The sequence below is a fragment of the Thalassophryne amazonica genome, chromosome 7, assembly GCF_902500255.1.
Source record: "Thalassophryne amazonica chromosome 7, fThaAma1.1, whole genome shotgun sequence".
NCBI lineage: Eukaryota > Metazoa > Chordata > Actinopteri > Batrachoidiformes > Batrachoididae > Thalassophryne > Thalassophryne amazonica.
Window position 1 is genome coordinate 2,370,918 of NC_047109.1, and position 18,393 is coordinate 2,389,310.

General features: G+C 41.3%; 1 protein-coding gene and 1 long non-coding RNA gene across 5 annotated transcripts; one reads left to right on the forward strand and one right to left on the reverse strand.

Moving 5' to 3' along the window:
- Positions 1–1,699: 1,699 nt before the first annotated feature.
- LOC117513215 lies at positions 1,700–14,771 on the reverse strand. 2 transcript variants are annotated; one of them, XR_004561483.1, is made up of 3 exons: positions 14,760–14,771; positions 10,108–10,227; positions 1,700–1,712 (listed from the first exon to the last, which is right to left on the reverse strand). It is a non-coding gene; the product is annotated as an uncharacterized LOC117513215 (long non-coding RNA). The 2 variants fall into 2 exon arrangements; XR_004561482.1 differs by lacking the exon at positions 1,700–1,712 and having other exon boundaries at positions 10,104–10,227.
- LOC117513214 lies at positions 4,833–10,451 on the forward strand. 3 transcript variants are annotated; one of them, XM_034173507.1, is made up of 9 exons: positions 4,833–7,551; positions 7,641–7,743; positions 7,851–7,979; positions 8,066–8,128; positions 8,926–8,967; positions 9,064–9,177; positions 9,268–9,325; positions 9,411–9,464; positions 9,550–9,674. In XM_034173507.1, the coding sequence occupies exons 1-8, from the start codon at positions 7,474–7,476 to the stop codon at positions 9,451–9,453; spliced, it is 630 nt and encodes a 209-aa protein (XP_034029398.1). In that variant the 5' UTR covers positions 4,833–7,473; the 3' UTR covers positions 9,454–9,464; positions 9,550–9,674. The 3 variants fall into 3 exon arrangements, with proteins under 3 accessions (XP_034029398.1, XP_034029399.1, XP_034029400.1); XM_034173508.1 differs by lacking the exon at positions 8,926–8,967; XM_034173509.1 differs by lacking the exons at positions 4,833–7,551; positions 7,641–7,743; positions 7,851–7,979; positions 8,066–8,128 and adding exons at positions 9,880–10,039; positions 10,130–10,217; positions 10,323–10,451 and having other exon boundaries at positions 8,791–8,967; positions 9,550–9,740.
- Positions 14,772–18,393: the final 3,622 nt, after the last annotated feature.

The following is an 18,393-nucleotide window of genomic DNA, read 5'->3' on the forward strand; positions in this document are numbered from 1 at the left end:
CTAAACGTATAAACTGTTTATTTTTTTTGAAACACCGCTTTAAACACGATATGCAATAAAATTAAAATATTTAAGCAATAATATAAAAAAGTTAACAAACTGTCTTGTAATTATAACACCAGTTTAAAATGATAAGAAATACAATATTAAAAAAATATTTAAGCAACAACATAAAAAGTTAACAAATAAACTATCTTGTAATTATAACACCACTGTACATATGATTAGAAATACAATATTAAAATAAATATTTAAGCAATAATATAAAAAAAGTTAACAAATAAACTGTCTTGTAATTATAACACAATTTCAATTTATTTCCTTTATATAGTGCCAAATCACAACAGAGTTGCCTCAAGGCGCTTCACACAGGTAAGGTCTAACCTTACCAACCCCCAGAGCAACAGTGGTAAGGAAAAACTCCCTCTGAGGAAGAAACCTCAAGCAGACCAGACTCAAAGGGGTGACCCTCTGCTTGGGCCTTGATACAAACATAAATTACAGAAATAATTCACAGAACAATTCACGGACGAATATACAAGAATTGCTGTATATTCATCCGTGAAGGAAGAACACCACTGTAAATTTTTAGAAATACAGTATTAAAATAAATATTTAAGCAAGAACATAAAAAGTTAACAAATAAACTATGTTGTAATTATAACACCACTGTACATTTGATTAGAAATACAATATTAAAATAAATATTTAAGCAATAACATAAAAAGTTAACAAATAAACTATGTTGTAATTATAACACCACTGTACATATGATTAGAAATATAATATTAAAATAAATATTTAAGCAATAACATAAAAAGTTAACAAATAAACTATCTTGTAATTATAACACCACTGTACATATGATTAGAAATACAATATTAAAATAAATATTTAAGCAATAACATAACGTTAAATAAACTGTCTTGTTATATTATAATACCACTGCAAACATAAGAAACACAATATTAAAATAAGTATTTAAGCCATTATATGAAAACCTAAAAAAAATATTGCAGTTGCAATAAACCCAGTATAAAGAATATTAAAATTTATATATATATTATCAATAAAATGACAAACTAACAATCACTAACAATCGATTAAATGTTTCCAAAACATGCCGTGCTACTTTTGAACACAAGAGATACCATCACTTGCACCCAGGGCACAGGTACTCCTGATTCAAAGGACGCTTCTGTAGACAGGTATGGTGGTACCACCTTTGACACGTCACAGCCAATCTGTGTAAACAAGGACATGGATTGTTATTTTATTCATGACCCCTGTGGACAGCCTGGCATTTACTGTGTACACAGCCCAGAACACCCCGCCCCCATTGTCTAGCAGAGCTGCTGACAACAAATCCCATTCGTTGGGGTCACGTTGCTAACCGGATGTGACATAGTGCCGTGCTCACCTATTATATGGAATCCACACGTCTAGACCTCTTGCAGTCACGTGACCACTCCCCATCACCATGTTGTCTGTCAAGTGCAGGGCTTCAAGGATTATTTACACGAGAAGCAACGTATGTACTGCAAAGTGTGGGACAAGCTTTGACATAAACTCTTTTTCCTGTGGTGGGAACGCCGCGCCGGCTGCGAGCCGACGCGCCAATCTGTCCGCATGTCTTTCATTAAAAAATCTCCTTTAACAGTGGAATGTCTGGATAAACTGCTGATTCCGACCTCTTCTGAAAGTTCTCTGTTCTCTCATGACGTCCTGGGTCAACAGAGGCTTACATTTGGAGGTTTTCAGCTTGAAACAGGATGACGACTTCGCCTCGGAGCGCTGCGCGACGTCCCGCTCAGTGGGATGTCCTTACAGCGATAGAAACAATCCAAAATCTCTCATCAGCCGTTAAAATTTTCACAGAAAACCAGCTGAATTTCTCGAATGGTGTCCACTCGGCTGTGCCTCACAGTTTTTGAAAAAATTATAGTGGGCGATTTTAACATCCACACAGATGCTGAGAATGACAGCCTCAACACTGCATTTAATCTATTATTAGACTCTATTGGCTTTGCTCAAAAAGTAAATGACTCCACCCACCACTTTAATCATATCTTAGATCTTGTTCTGACTTATGGTATGGAAATAGAAGACTTAACAGTATTCCCTGAAAACTCCCTTCTGTCTGATCATTTCTTAATAACATTTACATTTACTCTGATGGACTACCCAGCAGTGGGGAATAAGTTTCATTACACTAGACGTCTTTCAGAAAGCGCTATAACTAGGTTTAAGGATATGATTCCTTCTTTATGTTCTCTAATGCCATATACCAACACAGTGCAGAGTAGCTACCTAAACTCTGTAAGGGAGATAGAGTATCTCGTCAATAGTTTTACATCCTCATTGAAGACAACTTTGGATGCTGTAGCTCCTCTAAAAAAGAGAGCTTTAAATCAGAAGTGCCTGACTCCGTGGTATAACTCACAAACTCGTAGCTTAAAGCAGATAACCCGTAAGTTGGAGAGGAAATGGCGTCTCACTAATTTAGAAGATCTTCACTTAGCCTGGAAAAAGAGTCTGTTGCTCTATAAAAAAGCCCTCCGTAAAGCTAGGACATCTTTCTACTCATCACTAATTGAAGAAAATAAGAACAACCCCAGGTTTCTTTTCAGCACTGTAGCCAGGCTGACAAAGAGTCAGAGCTCTATTGAGCTGAGTATTCCATTAACTTTAACTAGTAATGACTTCATGACTTTCTTTGCTAACAAAATTTTAACTATTAGAGAAAAAATTACTCATAACCATCCCAAAGACGTATCGTTATCTTTGGCTGCTTTCAGTCATGCCGGTATTTGGTTAGACTCTTTCTCTCCGATTGTTCTGTCTGAGTTATTTTCATTAGTTACTTCATCCAAACCATCAACATGTTTATTAGACCCCATTCCTACCAGGCTGCTCAAGGAAGCCCTACCATTATTTAATGCTTCGATCTTAAATATGATCAATCTATCTTTGTTAGTTGGCTATGTACCACAGGCTTTTAAGGTGGCAGTAATTAAACCATTACTTAAAAAGCCATCACTTGACCCAGCTATCTTAGCTAATTATAGGCCAATCTCCAACCTTCCTTTTCTCTCAAAAATTCTTGAAAGGGTAGTTGTAAAACAGCTAACTGATCATCTGCAGAGGAATGGTCTATTTGAAGAGTTTCAGTCAGGTTTTAGAATTCATCATAGTACAGAAACAGCATTAGTGAAGGTTACAAATGATCTTCTTATGGCCTCGGACAGTGGACTCATCTCTGTGCTTGTTCTGTTAGACCTCAGTACTGCTTTTGATACTGTTGACCATAAAATTTTATTACAGAGATTAGAGCATGCCATAGGTATTAAAGGCACTGCGCTGCGGTGGTTTGAATCATATTTGTCTAATAGATTACAATTTGTTCATGTAAATGGGGAATCTTCTTCACAGACTAAAGTTAATTATGGAGTTCCACAAGGTTCTGTGCTAGGACCAATTTTATTCACTTTATACATGCTTCCCTTAGGCAGTATTATTAGACGGTATTGCTTAAATTTTCATTGTTACGCAGATGATACCCAGCTTTATCTAAAGCCAGAGGACACACACCAATTAGCTAAACTGCAGGATTGTCTTACAGACATAAAGACATGGATGACCTCTAATTTCCTGCTTTTAAACTCAGATAAAACTGAAGTTATTGTACTTGGCCCCACAAATCTTAGAAACATGGTGTCTAACCAGATCCTTACTCTGGATGGCATTACCCTGACCTCTAGTAATACTGTGAGAAATCTTGGAGTTATTTTTGATGAGGATATGTCATTCAAAGCGCATATTAAACAAATATGTAGGACTGCTTTTTTGCATTTATGCAATATCTCTAAAATCAGAAAGGTCTTGTCTCAGAGTGATGCTGAAAAACTAATTCATGCATTTATTTCCTCTAGGCTGGACTATTGTAATTCATTATTATCAGGTTGTCCTAAAAGTTCCCTAAAAAGCCTTCAGTTAATTCAAAATGCTGCAGCTAGAGTACTGACGGGGACTAGAAGGAGAGAGCATATCTCACCCATATTGGCCTCTCTTCATTGGCTTCCTGTTAATTCTAGAATAGAATTTAAAATTCTTCTTCTTACTTATAAGGTTTTGAATAATCAGGTCCCATCTTATCTTAGGGACCTCGTAGTACCATATCACCCCAATAGAGCGCTTCGCTCTCAGACTGCAGGCTTACTTGTAGTTCCTAGGGTTTGTAAGAGTAGAATGGGAGGCAGAGCCTTCAGCTTTCAGGCTCCTCTCCTGTGGAACCAGCTCCCAATTCAGATCAGGGAGACAGACACCCTCTTTACTTTTAAGATTAGGCTTAAAACTTTCCTTTTTGCTAAAGCTTATAGTTAGGGCTGGATCAGGTGACCCTGAACCATCCCTTAGTTATGCTGCTATAGACGTAGACTGCTGGGGGGTTCCCATGATGCACTGTTTCTTTCTATTTTTGCTCTGTATGCACCACTCTGCATTTAATCATTAGTGATTGATCTCTGCTCCCCTCCACAGCATGTCTTTTTCCTGGTTCTCTCCCTCAGCCCCAACCAGTCCCAGCAGAAGACTGCCCCTCCCTGAGCCTGGTTCTGCTGGAGGTTTCTTCCTGTTAAAAGGGAGTTTTTCCTTCCCACTGTAGCCAAGTGCTTGCTCACAGGGGGTCGTTTTGACCGTTGGGGTTTTACATAATTATTGTATGGCCTTGCCTTACAATATAAAGTGCCTTGGGGCAACTGTTTGTTGTGATTTGGCGCTATATAAAAAAATTGATTGATTGATTGATTGACTATCATGAGGGATACTGAGCTTAATGGGTCGAAATCCCGAGGAGTGATAGCGCTCAGCTGACGACCCAGGCCCTGGGAAATAGCACTTTTTGGCATACTTTTCTCTATTTCCGCTGGTTACCAGTGCCAACCGTGAAGAGAGCGGCGACCGGGCAGAGTTCCGAAAAGGGCGTGAGCTGTCCGCCCTGTTGCTCTTTGAGTGGCGAAGAGAAGCAGCAGCTGCAGGCGGTCCAGTTATAACAGGTCTAGACAGCCAAATAGGACCTGGCTAGGCGTTTGTAGTGATGGTAGGAAGGCGATTTGCCTTTTGGGGGTCACGCCTGCCCAAGTCCGGCAGTCCCGGACCAATAAGTAACCCTCCGGCTCATCTGCGGTCAGGAAGAGCCGCCTAGACCAAGTGCAGATGTAAAACAGTGGCTCACGAGTTCAACAAATGGTGCAACAATGGAATTTCATGATAACGATACTGAAAATGTTTCAAATGGACAATCTAGTAACCAGCGACAATGCCAAGGTTGTGGACGTGTGTTTAAATCCGAAAAAGGGCGGAAGATCCACCAGACAAAGATGAAGTGCGGTCGCATTGTGACAGACATTCAACGCTCAGTGCAAACTGATAAGTCAGCGGTTAATGAGGGCCTGGAGCTCAACCACAGTGCCCTTACAGAAGCTGTAGTGGATGAAGCAAAGGACCGCGTTCACAGAACAAGGCAGATTGGAAAAGCATGGAGGAGGACCTAGTTCCAGCCATTGGCATGCTTAGAGGAAAGCCTGTGAGAAGAATGGAGAATTTCTCCAAGATGGTGTGTGAGTATGGAAGATCAAGATTTGGTGTAATTAAGCGGAAGGTGCAGAAGAAGATGGAAGAAAAGGATCAGATCAATAGGCGAAGGAGGAAAATCAAAGAGTTAAGGAAAGAAGTACAGCGGTTACGGAGGGCAAAGAGAGAGGCAAGTGGGGAAAAGGTGGTAGCAATCGATGAGTTGGTAAATCTGGCAAGAAATGGTATTAGCAACTTGGCGAAGGCAGAGAGGAAAGCAGTGAGGCGTAGAGAATCTAGGAAGGCCTGAAAGGACTTCACAGAGGACCCCTTCAAGTTTACAAAGGTTTTCGCAGAGAAGACAAGTGGGACCCTGAAGATACCAAGACAGCAGCTTGAGGAAGCCTTGATGACGACCTATGCTGATCCAAACAGGAATATCCAAGTAGAGAGTATAGATGGCCTTAATAGACCACAAGAACCTGAAGTGCCTTTCGACCTGTGTAGGATACGGCTATGTGAAGTACAGCTGGTCGTTAGGAAAGCCAGAGCAAAGGCAGCCGGAGGCCCAAATGGGATCACGTATGCAGTGTACAAGAACTGTCTGGAGCTGACAAAGTGTCTCTGGAAATTGCTTGCGAGTGTTTGGGAGTCTGGTGAGATACCCAACAGTTGGTGCATTGCTGATGGAATTTACATACCAAAGGAGGACGCTGTGTCTCTTGGTCAATTCAGACCAATATCTTTGTTAAATGTTGAGGGCAAGATCTTCTTCACGGTGCTTGCAAAGAGACTAACCCAATTTCTGCTGGCTAATAGCCTTATCAATACCAGCAGAAAGCGGGTATTCCTGGTTTTCCAGGTTGCCTTGAGCATGTGTCTATGATCTGGAATAGGATAATGCAAGAAAAGAATGTAAAGAAGGAGCTCCATGTGATATGGTTGGATTTGGCCAACGCCTATGGTTCTGTCCCACATAGAATGATTCGGTTCGCTTTGGATTTCTTCCACGTCCCAGGAAAGTTGCAGCAGGCAGTTGAGAAGTACTTCGGAAAATTTAAGTTTCGGTTTACGATGGAGGAGTTCACGACTAAATTCATGCGACTGGAGAAAGGTATTGCAATGGGATGTGCAATATCACCTGTCTTGTTCATTTTAGTGATGGAAGTGATTATAAGAAGCTGTGGTGGTGATGAGTACCAGCTAAAGGCCTTTATGGACGACCTGACAGTTCTAGAAGCGGAGGAATGGAGAGCCAAGAAGTTGGTGGAGCGGTTACAAGAGTTAGTGACATGGTCAGGCATGGTGTTTAAAGCTAAGAAGAGCAGGTATCTTACGCTACGGGCTGGGAAAGTTGTTGACGAAGTTTTCATGGTTGAAGGTGAACAAATTCCGTCAGATGGAACAGGGTCCAAGCAGCACAGCTCCAGCACAAAAAAAGAAAATTGGAAGACCCAACAATGCCTACATCTTAGCAGGTGACAAATGCTGTGAGGCCATTGAGGAGAGGAATGACAAGGTGTTTGAAAAGGTGGATCCTCTGTTCACAAATCCTTGTGATTCAAGAATCATCGGATGTTTCAGAGTGAAAAAGAGAGACTGTTTAATGAAGCTGTTGCCAGAACGTGAACTCACAACACAGGCTGTGATGATTGAGGAGAGACAGACACAAACAAATGTTTTCTTGACGGTCCTACATGATTTTTAGGTTTTTAACTTGGCTTTTTACCTTTTTTATACCTTGACTTGACTGTGAATGTTTTTGATGCTGTGTACTGTATATATGTAGAATTGAATAACAACTGCATTATATAAACACCTGACACAGTCTTTGGAAATTCAATTTGTAACATATATAGGGCTCTTTTTCTATGCTAATTTTGCCTTTTTTTTAATTAACAGATGAGTTTCACTGTGGTTGAGTTTATGGATAGTGCAATGGCAGTGGTGCCATCCACATGGCTGGAGACGACTGCTCAAGTAAGCGGTTTATAGTTTTTTTCCACCACACTGATTTCACATATGATTTTCTTTTTTTTCTTTTTTTTTGACCAAACGGGGGCTTACAGTGCTCGTGGACAAACGTGAACGTCCGTAAGCGGGTGATGAACCTTGCTGCGCTCAACATCAGCTGGGCGAAACATCCTATTAGGAAAGTATGGCACACAACAGGTGAGCTATCTTTGCTATGCACTATATTGAAAAGATTCAGAATTCTTTCTATGCATGGAAATACAGCTTTGATCTTCTCCTTGCTCAAAAATCATCTCCTTACACAGACAACTACGAGCTGGCAGACAAGAAATGTCTGCAATACATGGAGAATTCATGCCCAGAGACTGATGATGGCACAGCCAATAATGGAAAAAGAGTGCGCAGGCCTCCCCGGACATATTCCTCCAGTGAGGGTAAGGCCTCTTCAGTACAGACTGAATTATGTACACAATTCAATATTTGTTTCCCTGTCGGTACAAATTATGGTCTTTCATTGCAGATGAGTCGCCTCCACAGCCAAGGAAGCAGGCCAGGACTGTGGTTCCATGTGAAAACCCAGTGGGTAAGTTTGTCAAATCATCTTTGTTGGGAAAGTGTAAGTACACGGACCCACAACAGGGGGCGCAAATGAACGGACAATGGAATAGGTCAAATAACAACACTTTACTGTTGCGAACGTGCACAACAAATACAACGGATTACAATAATGGACAAAATTCAATTTACAAAGGTGTCGTGTGGGCAGGCTCGAAGATAGGAGACGCCTCTCCGAAGTAGAACCGGAACCACACGGTTTCCTCCACCACAGGACCCCGGGAATACTGGAGCCGCCAAGTCCCGAACTCCCAGGTGGCCACTGCCTCCGCGTGTCGGACCTGGTACTGCTGGCGAGGAACAAAGAACAGTTAAATGAGGGCGCGTTTGCACCCAGCAATCCGCACGGCAGGAAAACTACCTCCACCTCTCGTTGGAAAAGGAGTCTGTTATATAACGCACAAAGTCACAAAAGATTACTATCACACAGTGAGCTGAGAATATTACCTTCCAGGTAGAACGATATCTCGGCAAAGAGGTGGAGACGTCGTCCTGCTGATATACTCCTGCCGATCAGATGATTGGTAACAGCTGTTACAGGTGATGCGTGACAGCTGTCACCCTGGCTGCTCCTGTGAGGCGGCTGCGCCCTCTGGTGCCTGGAGCCCGCACTCCAGACAGGTCGCCCTCTGGTGGTGGGCCAGCAGTACCTCCTCTTCTGGCGGCCCACACAACAATCTTACGTAGCTTGGTGCCAATATCTTTGCAGAATAACCCAATGCATGTTATCTGATTAATCTAATTGGTTCTTCGTTTTCTTTTCAGATCTACACATGCCTCCACCACCATCATCTAAGCTTTTTTCCAGTTGTGTGATGTATTAGCATGGGTTTCTGTTTTGAAATTACATTCATAACAATCCCACCATAAAATAAATTACATTTGTGTCATCTTTCTATTCAGATGTGCCAACGCCTCCCAGCTGTGTAGCCGCCAGTCCCTCAACCCATGCACCCAGCCGTCGGACATTGGAAGACTCATATATTGAGGAACAAACATCATCCCAGGCAGTTGAGGGTATATTTGCTTTGAATTTTATATTTACTATCTGATTACAAGTTCCTAACCAAGAAAGCAAACACTAAATTTTCTTTTCAAAAACTTCAGGAATGACCCATGGCGAAGAGGAGGGGGCTTCAGGCATGGCTGTCCTAATAAAGCATAAGTACTTCATACACACTTGATGCTCACACAGGAAAAGTGTATTGGGTATAAAACTACAATGAATTTCATCTCAATTCTACCTTTAGTCATGGAGGAAACGAAGAGGCTCCTATTGAGAACAACAGATGATTTAAAAAGTAGTAAGTACTATATACACACATTTTCACATATTACAAGTATATTAAGTTCAAAAACTAATATGAATTCTATCAAAAATTCACCTAGCAATGGAAGAGCACATGGGGCGTATGACAAGGAGGATGGAGGGTATGGAGAAGAAGTCTGAGATGTTGGAGGCTGCTGTGGTCTCAAACCAGCCTCAGCCTCCTCTGCAGGAAGAGGTGCTGTTGGGTCAATGCAGTGCAGTGGAGGAGCTAGACAGGAGTCTGGCTCAACCAGACAGAAGGAACCAAATGGTAATTAATTGGTCATAATTATATATGAAAATGTATGTATTGCATGTAATGTATTTGATTTGACTAATGAAAGTAGACCACATAAGCTCTCCACATTCGTTTTCATTTCATCGTTTGTTTTGGTTTTTGTTTTTTGTAGAAACGTTTCCTTGAAAGCCTGGGAGGGGCGAATCCAGGGGCCGCCGTTCACCGTATTCTACGCCAGGTGGCAACCAACCACGTCCTGGGGCAGTACAGCCTGAGGGGGAGGAGAGTAAAAAAGGCATTCCAGAACCTGGCCTTTTGCAAAGTTATAACAGGTAAGTTTAACGGGTATATTTTCCAAATCAGTGTTATGCCAAGTTTGATTGAGATTTAAATGTGTAACTTTTTTTAACTTCTATTTGTAGAGGCCTGCATGCAGAACTTCCCTGTCATGAAGGTAGCAGATATTGAGGAGTGCATTGGGCATGCACTGAAGTTTGCACCACACAGATGGTAAATTAAACTTCAGTCTGTCTTTTATCAATCGCTGAATAGTCACAATAATTAAATGAAACATTGGCACTAAGTTGGTTTAAACTTTTTGTTTATTCTTTTTAGGTCAGCTGGTCCTCAAGACTGAAAACGCACACCAAAATTTGCACCCGCACCCATTTTTATAATTATTTTTTGTATTTTATTTATATTGTATTTTTTCTGCCTTGATTGCATTTTATTACAAAATAGTATTATAATGTTGCACTGTTACCCTCTTATCCATGTTGTATTCCTGATATTTTTCTATTAAACATTCTCGTCCTGCAACATTTGCCTAGTCATTCATCACTGCTTATGCACTGAAGTAAACAGCTGTCATGCATGCAAAACTTTTACAATGAATTACAAACTACAGAAATATCAAATCAAATCAGTTTTATTTATATAGCGCCAAATCACAACAACAGTCGCCCCAAGGCGCTTTATATTGTAAGGAAAAACAGAGACACTTAGAGAGCAGCCATAAGGCCAGCTCTTTATGATGACAACATTATGGGAAAGAACATCCATCCATCCATCCATCTTCTACCGCTTAGTCCAATTAAGGGTCACGGGGGGCTGGAGCCTATCCCAGCAGTCATAGAGCGCGAGGCGGGGTACACCAACAAGGTTACTAGAATGTAGTAGGGGAACCAACACATAATAAACAAGGTTGGGGGAACATCAGGAGCACGTCTAGGGAACCAAATATGTAACCAACAAGGTTATGGGAACCATATGGGAACACTGAGGGAACAAACATGACATGAACAAGAATAAAGGGACGGTGTGAGAACGGTTAGGGAACCAAATGGGAACCACATGCGTAATGTTCTGAGAACCAAAATTAAACTTTCCTGCCAACCAAGTGAGAACCAAAACAGAACCAAAAATGACTTTCAGGGAACGTAGCAAGAACCGAACCGGAACCAAGGGCTCGTGTTCCAGGAACGTTCTGGGAACCAAAATTAAACTTTCCCGCCAACCAAGTGAGAACCAAAACAGAACCAAAAATGACTTTCAGGGAACGTAGCATTAGTGAAGGTTACAAATGATCTTCTTATGGCCTCGGACAGTGGACTCATCTCTGTGCTTGTTCTGTTAGACCTCAGTGCTGCTTTTGATACTGTTGACCATAAAATTTTATTACAGAGATTAGAGCATGCCATAGGTATTAAAGGCACTGCGCTGCGGTGGTTTGAATCATATTTGTCTAATAGATTACAATTTGTTCATGTAAATGGGGAATCTTCTTCACAGACTAAAGTTAATTATGGAGTTCCACAAGGTTCTGTGCTAGGACCAATTTTATTCACTTTATACATGCTTCCCTTGGGCAGTATTATTAGACGGTATTGCTTAAATTTTCATTGTTACGCAGATGATACCCAGCTTTATCTATCCATGAAGCCAGAGGACACACACCAATTAGCTAAACTGCAGGATTGTCTTACAGACATAAAGACATGGATGACCTCTAATTTCCTGCTTTTAAACTCAGATAAAACTGAAGTTATTGCTACTTGGCCCCACAAATCTTAGAAACATGGTGTCTAACCAGATCCTTACTCTGGATGGCATTACCCTGACCTCTAGTAATACTGTGAGAAATCTTGGAGTCATTTTTGATCAGGATATGTCATTCAAAGCGCATATTAAACAAATATGTAGGACTGCTTTTTTGCATTTACGCAATATCTCTAAAATCAGAAAGGTCTTGTCTCAGAGTGATGCTGAAAAACTAATTCATGCATTTATTTCCTCTAGGCTGGACTATTGTAATTCATTATTATCAGGTTGTCCTAAAAGTTCCCTAAAAAGCCTTCAGTTAATTCAAAATGCTGCAGCTAGAGTACTGACGGGGACTAGAAGGAGAGAGCATATCTCACCCATATTGGCCTCTCTTCATTGGCTTCCTGTTAATTCTAGAATAGAATTTAAAATTCTTCTTCTTACTTATAAGGTTTTGAATAATCAGGTCCCATCTTATCTTAGGGACCTCGTAGTACCATATCACCCCAATAGAGCACTTCGATCTAAGACTGCAGGCTTACTTGTAGTTCCTAGGGTTTGTAAGAGTAGAATGGGAGGCAGAGCCTTCAGCTTTCAGGCTCCTCTCCTGTGGAACCAGCTCCCAATTCAGATCAGGGAGACAGACACCCGCTCTACTTTTAAGATTAGGCTTAAAACTTTCCTTTTTGCTAAAGCTTATAGTTAGGGCTGGATCAGGTGACCCTGAACCATCCCTTAGTTATGCTGCTATAGACGTAGACTGCTGGGGGGTTCCCATGATGCACTGTTTCTTTCTCTTTTTGCTCTGTATGCACCACTCTGCATTTAATCATTAGTGATCGATCTCTGCTCCCCTCCACAGCATGTCTTTTTCCTGGTTCTCTCCCTCAGCCCCAACCAGTCCCAGCAGAAGACTGCCCCTCCCTGAGCCTGGTTCTGCTGGAGGTTTCTTCCTGTTAAAAGGGAGTTTTTCCTTCCCACTGTAGCCAAGTGCTTGCTCACAGGGGGTCGTTTTGACCGTTGGGGTTTTACATAATTATTGTATGGCCTTGCCTTACAATATAAAGCGCCTTGGGGCAACTGTTTGTTGTGACTTGGCGCTATATAAAAAAAATTGATTGATTGAATTGATTGATTGATCAAGCACAGCGCCAGTCTCTCAGCAACTTCTCAGACAAAGGAATTCCAACGAGGGGGGTGGACCACTCCTTCCACAAGGCGTGCTCACAGGCGAATGATGTCACCGACAGGCGTGAAAAAACTTGCATGCGCACGAGGGTTCAAGCTTGGCTGATGTAATCACACGTGATTCAAATCCATATGGTTTTTTTAAAAAATAAGGTCGGATACTTTTCTAACAGACCTCATATTCATAGCACAGATACTGATAGATACAGCAAATTTCGTCAATGTGACACCTTCCAGGCGGGAGATAGGAGGGGGTACATTTCGTGGCAAACTGGCTTGCTGTAAAATGCACCCCCATAAAAATATCCTTCTGTTAGTCATAGCATGAAATGCTTTTAAGAGTAAATTCATAGCACAGATACTGATAGATACAGCCAATTTCATCAATGTGACACCTTCCAGGGGAGAGATAGGGGGTGCACTTCGTGGCAAACTGGCTTGCCATAAAATGCACCCCCATAAAAATATCCTTCTGTTAGTCGTAGCATGAAATGCTTTTAAGAGTATATTCATAGCACAGATACTGATAGATACAGCAAATTTCGTCAATGTGACACCTTCCAGGCTGGAGATAGGAGGGGGTGCATTTCGTGGCAAACTGGTTGCCGTAAAATGCACCCCCCTAAAAAATATCTTTCTGTTAGTCGTAGCATGAAATGCTTTTAAGAGTACATTCATAGCACAGATATTGACACATACAGCAAATTTCACACACAGCAAATTTCCTCGGTGGGTTTGGAGTTCCTACTGGACACTTGCCTCGGCCCCACTGTGAAGAGGGTTTGCGGGGAGAGATTTCTGTATGAGGACGTTTCAATGAAAATGAACCCTAGCTAAAAACTCCACAAAGCAAATATGAAAAAGTCGAAAAATAGCAAATTGTACTGGCCGGATGTCTCCCAGGATAAAAAGGTCCCCAAATCACGCCTAGGCATCAGGGTGTGTGAGTAAAGCAATGGTGCAACTTCTGTCAGTGCTGCAGGGAATGATCTCTTCTGCGGGAGCACTCAGCTGGATAACCCATCAGATCAGCACAGTTCTGATCCTGGACTCCAGCAGCAACAGCCTCAAAGGGCCAAAAGAAATCTACGAAACTACGCCACTGTAAATTGGATCATTGAAGAGAAGAAAACGAACTTCTACTGCTTTGCTTACTCAAGGCATGAGAAGTGGGGCAGAAGGAAAAAGGCAGTATTTGAGGAGCGGATAAATGAAGCGGATTTACCAACGGAAAAGAAAGAAGCCACCACAACTGCAAAATTACAATCGATTGCCTCTCAAATTACAAAATATCTGACAGCAGAGGACATACAAAAAATAAAGGAAGAAGCCCACAAAGAAGTAATAAAGGATCATCAGTCGATGGAGGAGGGGAAACGGCTTGAGTTGGAGGGGAGTCAGTGGAAGAGGGAGGAAGAGTGGGTATTGTTGTGAGCAACGGAATATCCATCCATCCATCCATCCATCCATTTTCTTCCGCTTTATCCGGAGTCGGGTCGCGGGGGCAGCAGCTCAAGCAAAGCTGCCCAGACCTCCCGATCCACACACACCTCCCCCAGCTCCTCCGGGGGAACCTCAAGGCATTCCCAAGCCAGCCAAGAGATGTAGTCCCTCCAGCGTGTCCTGGGTCTTCCCCGTATGCGAAAATAAAATACACCAACCAGAGAGAACAAAGTAAAGAATGGCAAAGACTATTTCGCCATCATTGCCCAAGTAAAAAAGATATACCAAGGGGCTGACTTACCACCCAGAGACACAACTTTATTACACAAAAACTTTTCATGGATGCTGAATTACACTCAACAAAAATATAAATGCAACACTTTTGGTTTTGCTCCCATTTTGTATGAGATGAACTCAAAGATCTAAAACTTTTTCCACATACACAATATCACCATTTCCCTCAAATATTGTTCACAAACCAGTCTAAATCTGTGATAGTGAGCACTTCTCCTTTGCTGAGATAATCCATCCCACCTCACAGGTGTGCCATATCAAGATGCTGACCATGATTAGTGCACAGGTGGATGAGCGCCCTAAATTGATAAAATTAAAGGAGAATAAAACGTTCAAAAGTATGCTGCAGAAAGTCAACCTGGGATTGACTAAACTGGTTCCACAAGGAACCACATTATCAGAAATAAATTGTGTAAATTATGGAGCGGCATGGTACATACAAAGCAAATTAATCCCCCATTATTCAGGCAGAAGAACCAAAATCAGTACCACAATGGAAAAAGACATTACAACAGAAAATTAGTCATCTCAGAGCAGAGATCTCCCAGATGTCGATATTTCTGGGAGGCCAATCAATCAATCAATCAACTTTTTTTCTTATATAGCGCCAAATCACAACAAACACTTGCCCCAAGGCGCTCCACATTGCAAGGCAAGGCCATACAATAATTATGAAAAACCCCAACGGTCAAAACGACCCCCTATGAGCAAGCACTTGGCCACAGTGGGAAGGAAAAACTCCCTTTTAACAGGAAGAAACCTCCAGCAGAACCAGGCTCAGGGAGGGGCAGTCTTCTGCTGAGACTGGTTGGGGCTGAGGGAAAGAACCAGGAAAAAGAGATCGATCACTAATGATTAAATGCAGAGTGATGCATACGGAGTAAAAAGAGAAAGAAACAGTGCATCATGGGAACCCCCCCACAGTCTACGTCTAAAGCAACATAACCAAGGGATGGTCCAGGGTCACCCGATCCAGCCCTAACTATAAGCCTTAGCGAAAAGGAAAGTTTTAAGCCTAATCTTAAAAGTAGAGAGGGTATCTGTCTCCCTGATCTGAATTGGGAGCTGGTTCCACAGGAGAGGAGCCTGAAAGCTGAAGGCTCTGCCTCCCATTCTACTCTTACAAACCCTAGGAACTACAAGTAAGCCCGCAGTCTGAGAGCGAAGCGCTCTAATGGGGTAATATGGTACTACGAGGTCCCTAAGATAAGATGGGACCTGATTATTCAAAACCTTATAAGTAAGAAGAAGAATTTTAAATTCTATTCTAGCATTAACAGGAAGCCAATGAAGGGAGGCCAACACGGGTGAGATATGCTCTCTCCTGCTAGTCCCCGTCAGTACTCTAGCTGCAGCATTCTGAACCAACTGAAGGCTTTTTAGGGAACTTTTAGGACAACCTGATAATAATGAATTACAATAGTCCAGCCTAGAGGAAATAAATGCATGAATTAGTTTTTCAGCATCACTCTGAGACAAGACCTTTCTGATTTTAGAGATATTGCGTAAATGCAAAAAGGCAGTCCTACATATTTGTTTAATATGCGCTTTGAATGACATATCCTGATCAAAAATAACTCCAAGATTTCTCACAGTATTACCAGAGATCAGGGAAATGCCATCCAGAGTAACGATCTGGTTAGACACCATGCTTCTAAGATTTGTGGGGCCAAGTACAATAACTTCAGTTTTATCTGAGTTTAAAAGCAGGAAATTAGAGGTCATCCATGTCTTTATGTCTGTAAGACAATCCTGCAGTTTAGCTAATTGGTGTGTATCCTCTGGCTTCATGGATAGATAAAGCTGGGTATCATCTGCGTAACAATGAAAATTTAAGCAATACCATCTAATAATACTGCCCAAGGGAAGCATGTATAAAGTGAATAAAATTGGTCCTAGCACAGAACCTTGTGGAACTCCATAATTAACTTTAGTCTGTGAGGAAGATTCCCCATTTACATGAACAAACTGTAATCTATTAGACAAATATGATTCAAACCACCGCAGCGCAATGCCTTTAATACCTATGACATGCTCCAATCTCTGTAATAAAATTTTATGGTCAACAGTATCAAAAGCAGCACTGAGGTCCAACAGAACAAGCACAGAGATAAGTCCACTGTCCGAAGCCATAAGAAGATCATTTGTAACCTTCACTAATGCTGTTTCTGTACTATGATGAATTCTAAAACCTGACTGAAACTCTTCAAATAGACCATTCCTCTGCAGATGATCAGTTAGCTGTTTTACAACTACCCTCTCAAGAATCTTTGAGAGAAAAGGAAGGTTGGAGATTGGCCTATAATTAGCTAAGATAGCTGGGTCAAGTGATGGCTTTTTAAGTAATGGTTTAATTACTGCCACCTTAAAGGCCTGTGGTACATAACCAACTAACAAAGATAGATTGATCATATTTAAGATTGAAGCATTAAATAATGGTAGGACTTCCTTGAGCAGCCTGGCAGGAATGGGGTCTAATAAGCATGTTGATGGTTTGGATGAAGTAACTAATGAAAATAACTCAGACAGAACAATCGGAGAGAAAGAGTCTAACCAAATACCGGCATCACTGAAAGCAGCCAAAGATAACGATACATCTTTGGGATGGTTATGAGTAATTTTTTCTCTAATAGTCAAAATTTTGTTAGCAAAGAAAGTCATGAAGTCATTACTAGTTAAAGTTAATGGAATACTCAGCTCAATAGAGCTCTGACTCTTTGTCAGCCTGGCTACAGTGCTGAAAAGAAACCTGGGGTTGTTCTTATTTTCTTCAATTAGTGATGAGTAGAAAGATGTCCTAGCTTCACGAAGGGCTTTTTTTATAGAGCAACAGACTCTTTTTCCAGGCTAAGTGAAGATCTTCTAAATTAGTGAGACGCCATTTCCTCTCCAACTTACGGGTTATCTGCTTTAAGCTACGAGTTTGTGAGTTATACACGGAGTCAGGCACTTCTGATTTAAAGCTCTCTTTTTCAGAGGAGCTACAGCATCCAAAGTTGTCTTCAATGAGGATGTAAAACTATTGACAAGATACTCTAACTCCCTTACAGAGTTTAGGTAGCTACTCTGCTCTGTGTTGGTATATGACATTAGAGAACATAAAGAAGGAATCATATCCTTAAACCTAGTTACAGCGCTTTCTGAAAGACTTCTAGTGTAATGAAACTTATTCCCCCCTGCTGGGTAGTCCATCAGGGTAAATGTAAATGTTATTAAAAAATGATCAGACAAAAGGGAGTTTTCAGGGAATACTGTTAAGTCTTCTATTTCCATACCATAAGTCAGAACAAGATCTAAAATATGATTAAAGTGGTGGGTGGACTCATTTACTTTTTGAGCAAAGCCGATAGAGTCTAATAATAGATTAAATGCAGTGTTGAGGCTGTCATTCTCAGCATCTGTGTGGATGTTAAAATCGCCCACTATAATTATCTTATCTGAGCTAAGCACTAAGTCAGACAAAAGGTCTGAAAATTCACAGAGAAACTCACAGTAACGACCAGGTGGACGATAGATAATAACAAATAAAACTGGTTTTTGGGACTTCCAATTTGGATGGACAAGTCTAAGAGACAAGCTTTCAAATGAATTAAAGCTCTGTCTGGGTTTTTGATTAATTAATAAGCTGGAATGGAAGATTGCTGCTAATCCTCCGCCTCGGCCCGTGCTACGAGCATTCTGACAGTTAGTGTGACTCGGGGGTGTTGACTCATTTAAA

Bases quoted from the DNA above. Each gene is read 5' to 3' on its own strand.
- LOC117513214 (XM_034173507.1), top strand. From the start codon at position 7,474: ATGAGTTTCACTGTGGTTGAGTTTATGGATAGTGCAATGGCAGTGGTG. The intron at 8,129-8,925 runs GTAAGTTTGTCA...TTTTCTTTTCAG, and splicing joins TCCATGTGAAAACCCAGTGG to ATCTACACATGCCTCCACCA. The intron at 9,178-9,267 runs GTATATTTGCTT...CAAAAACTTCAG, and splicing joins ATCATCCCAGGCAGTTGAGG to GAATGACCCATGGCGAAGAG.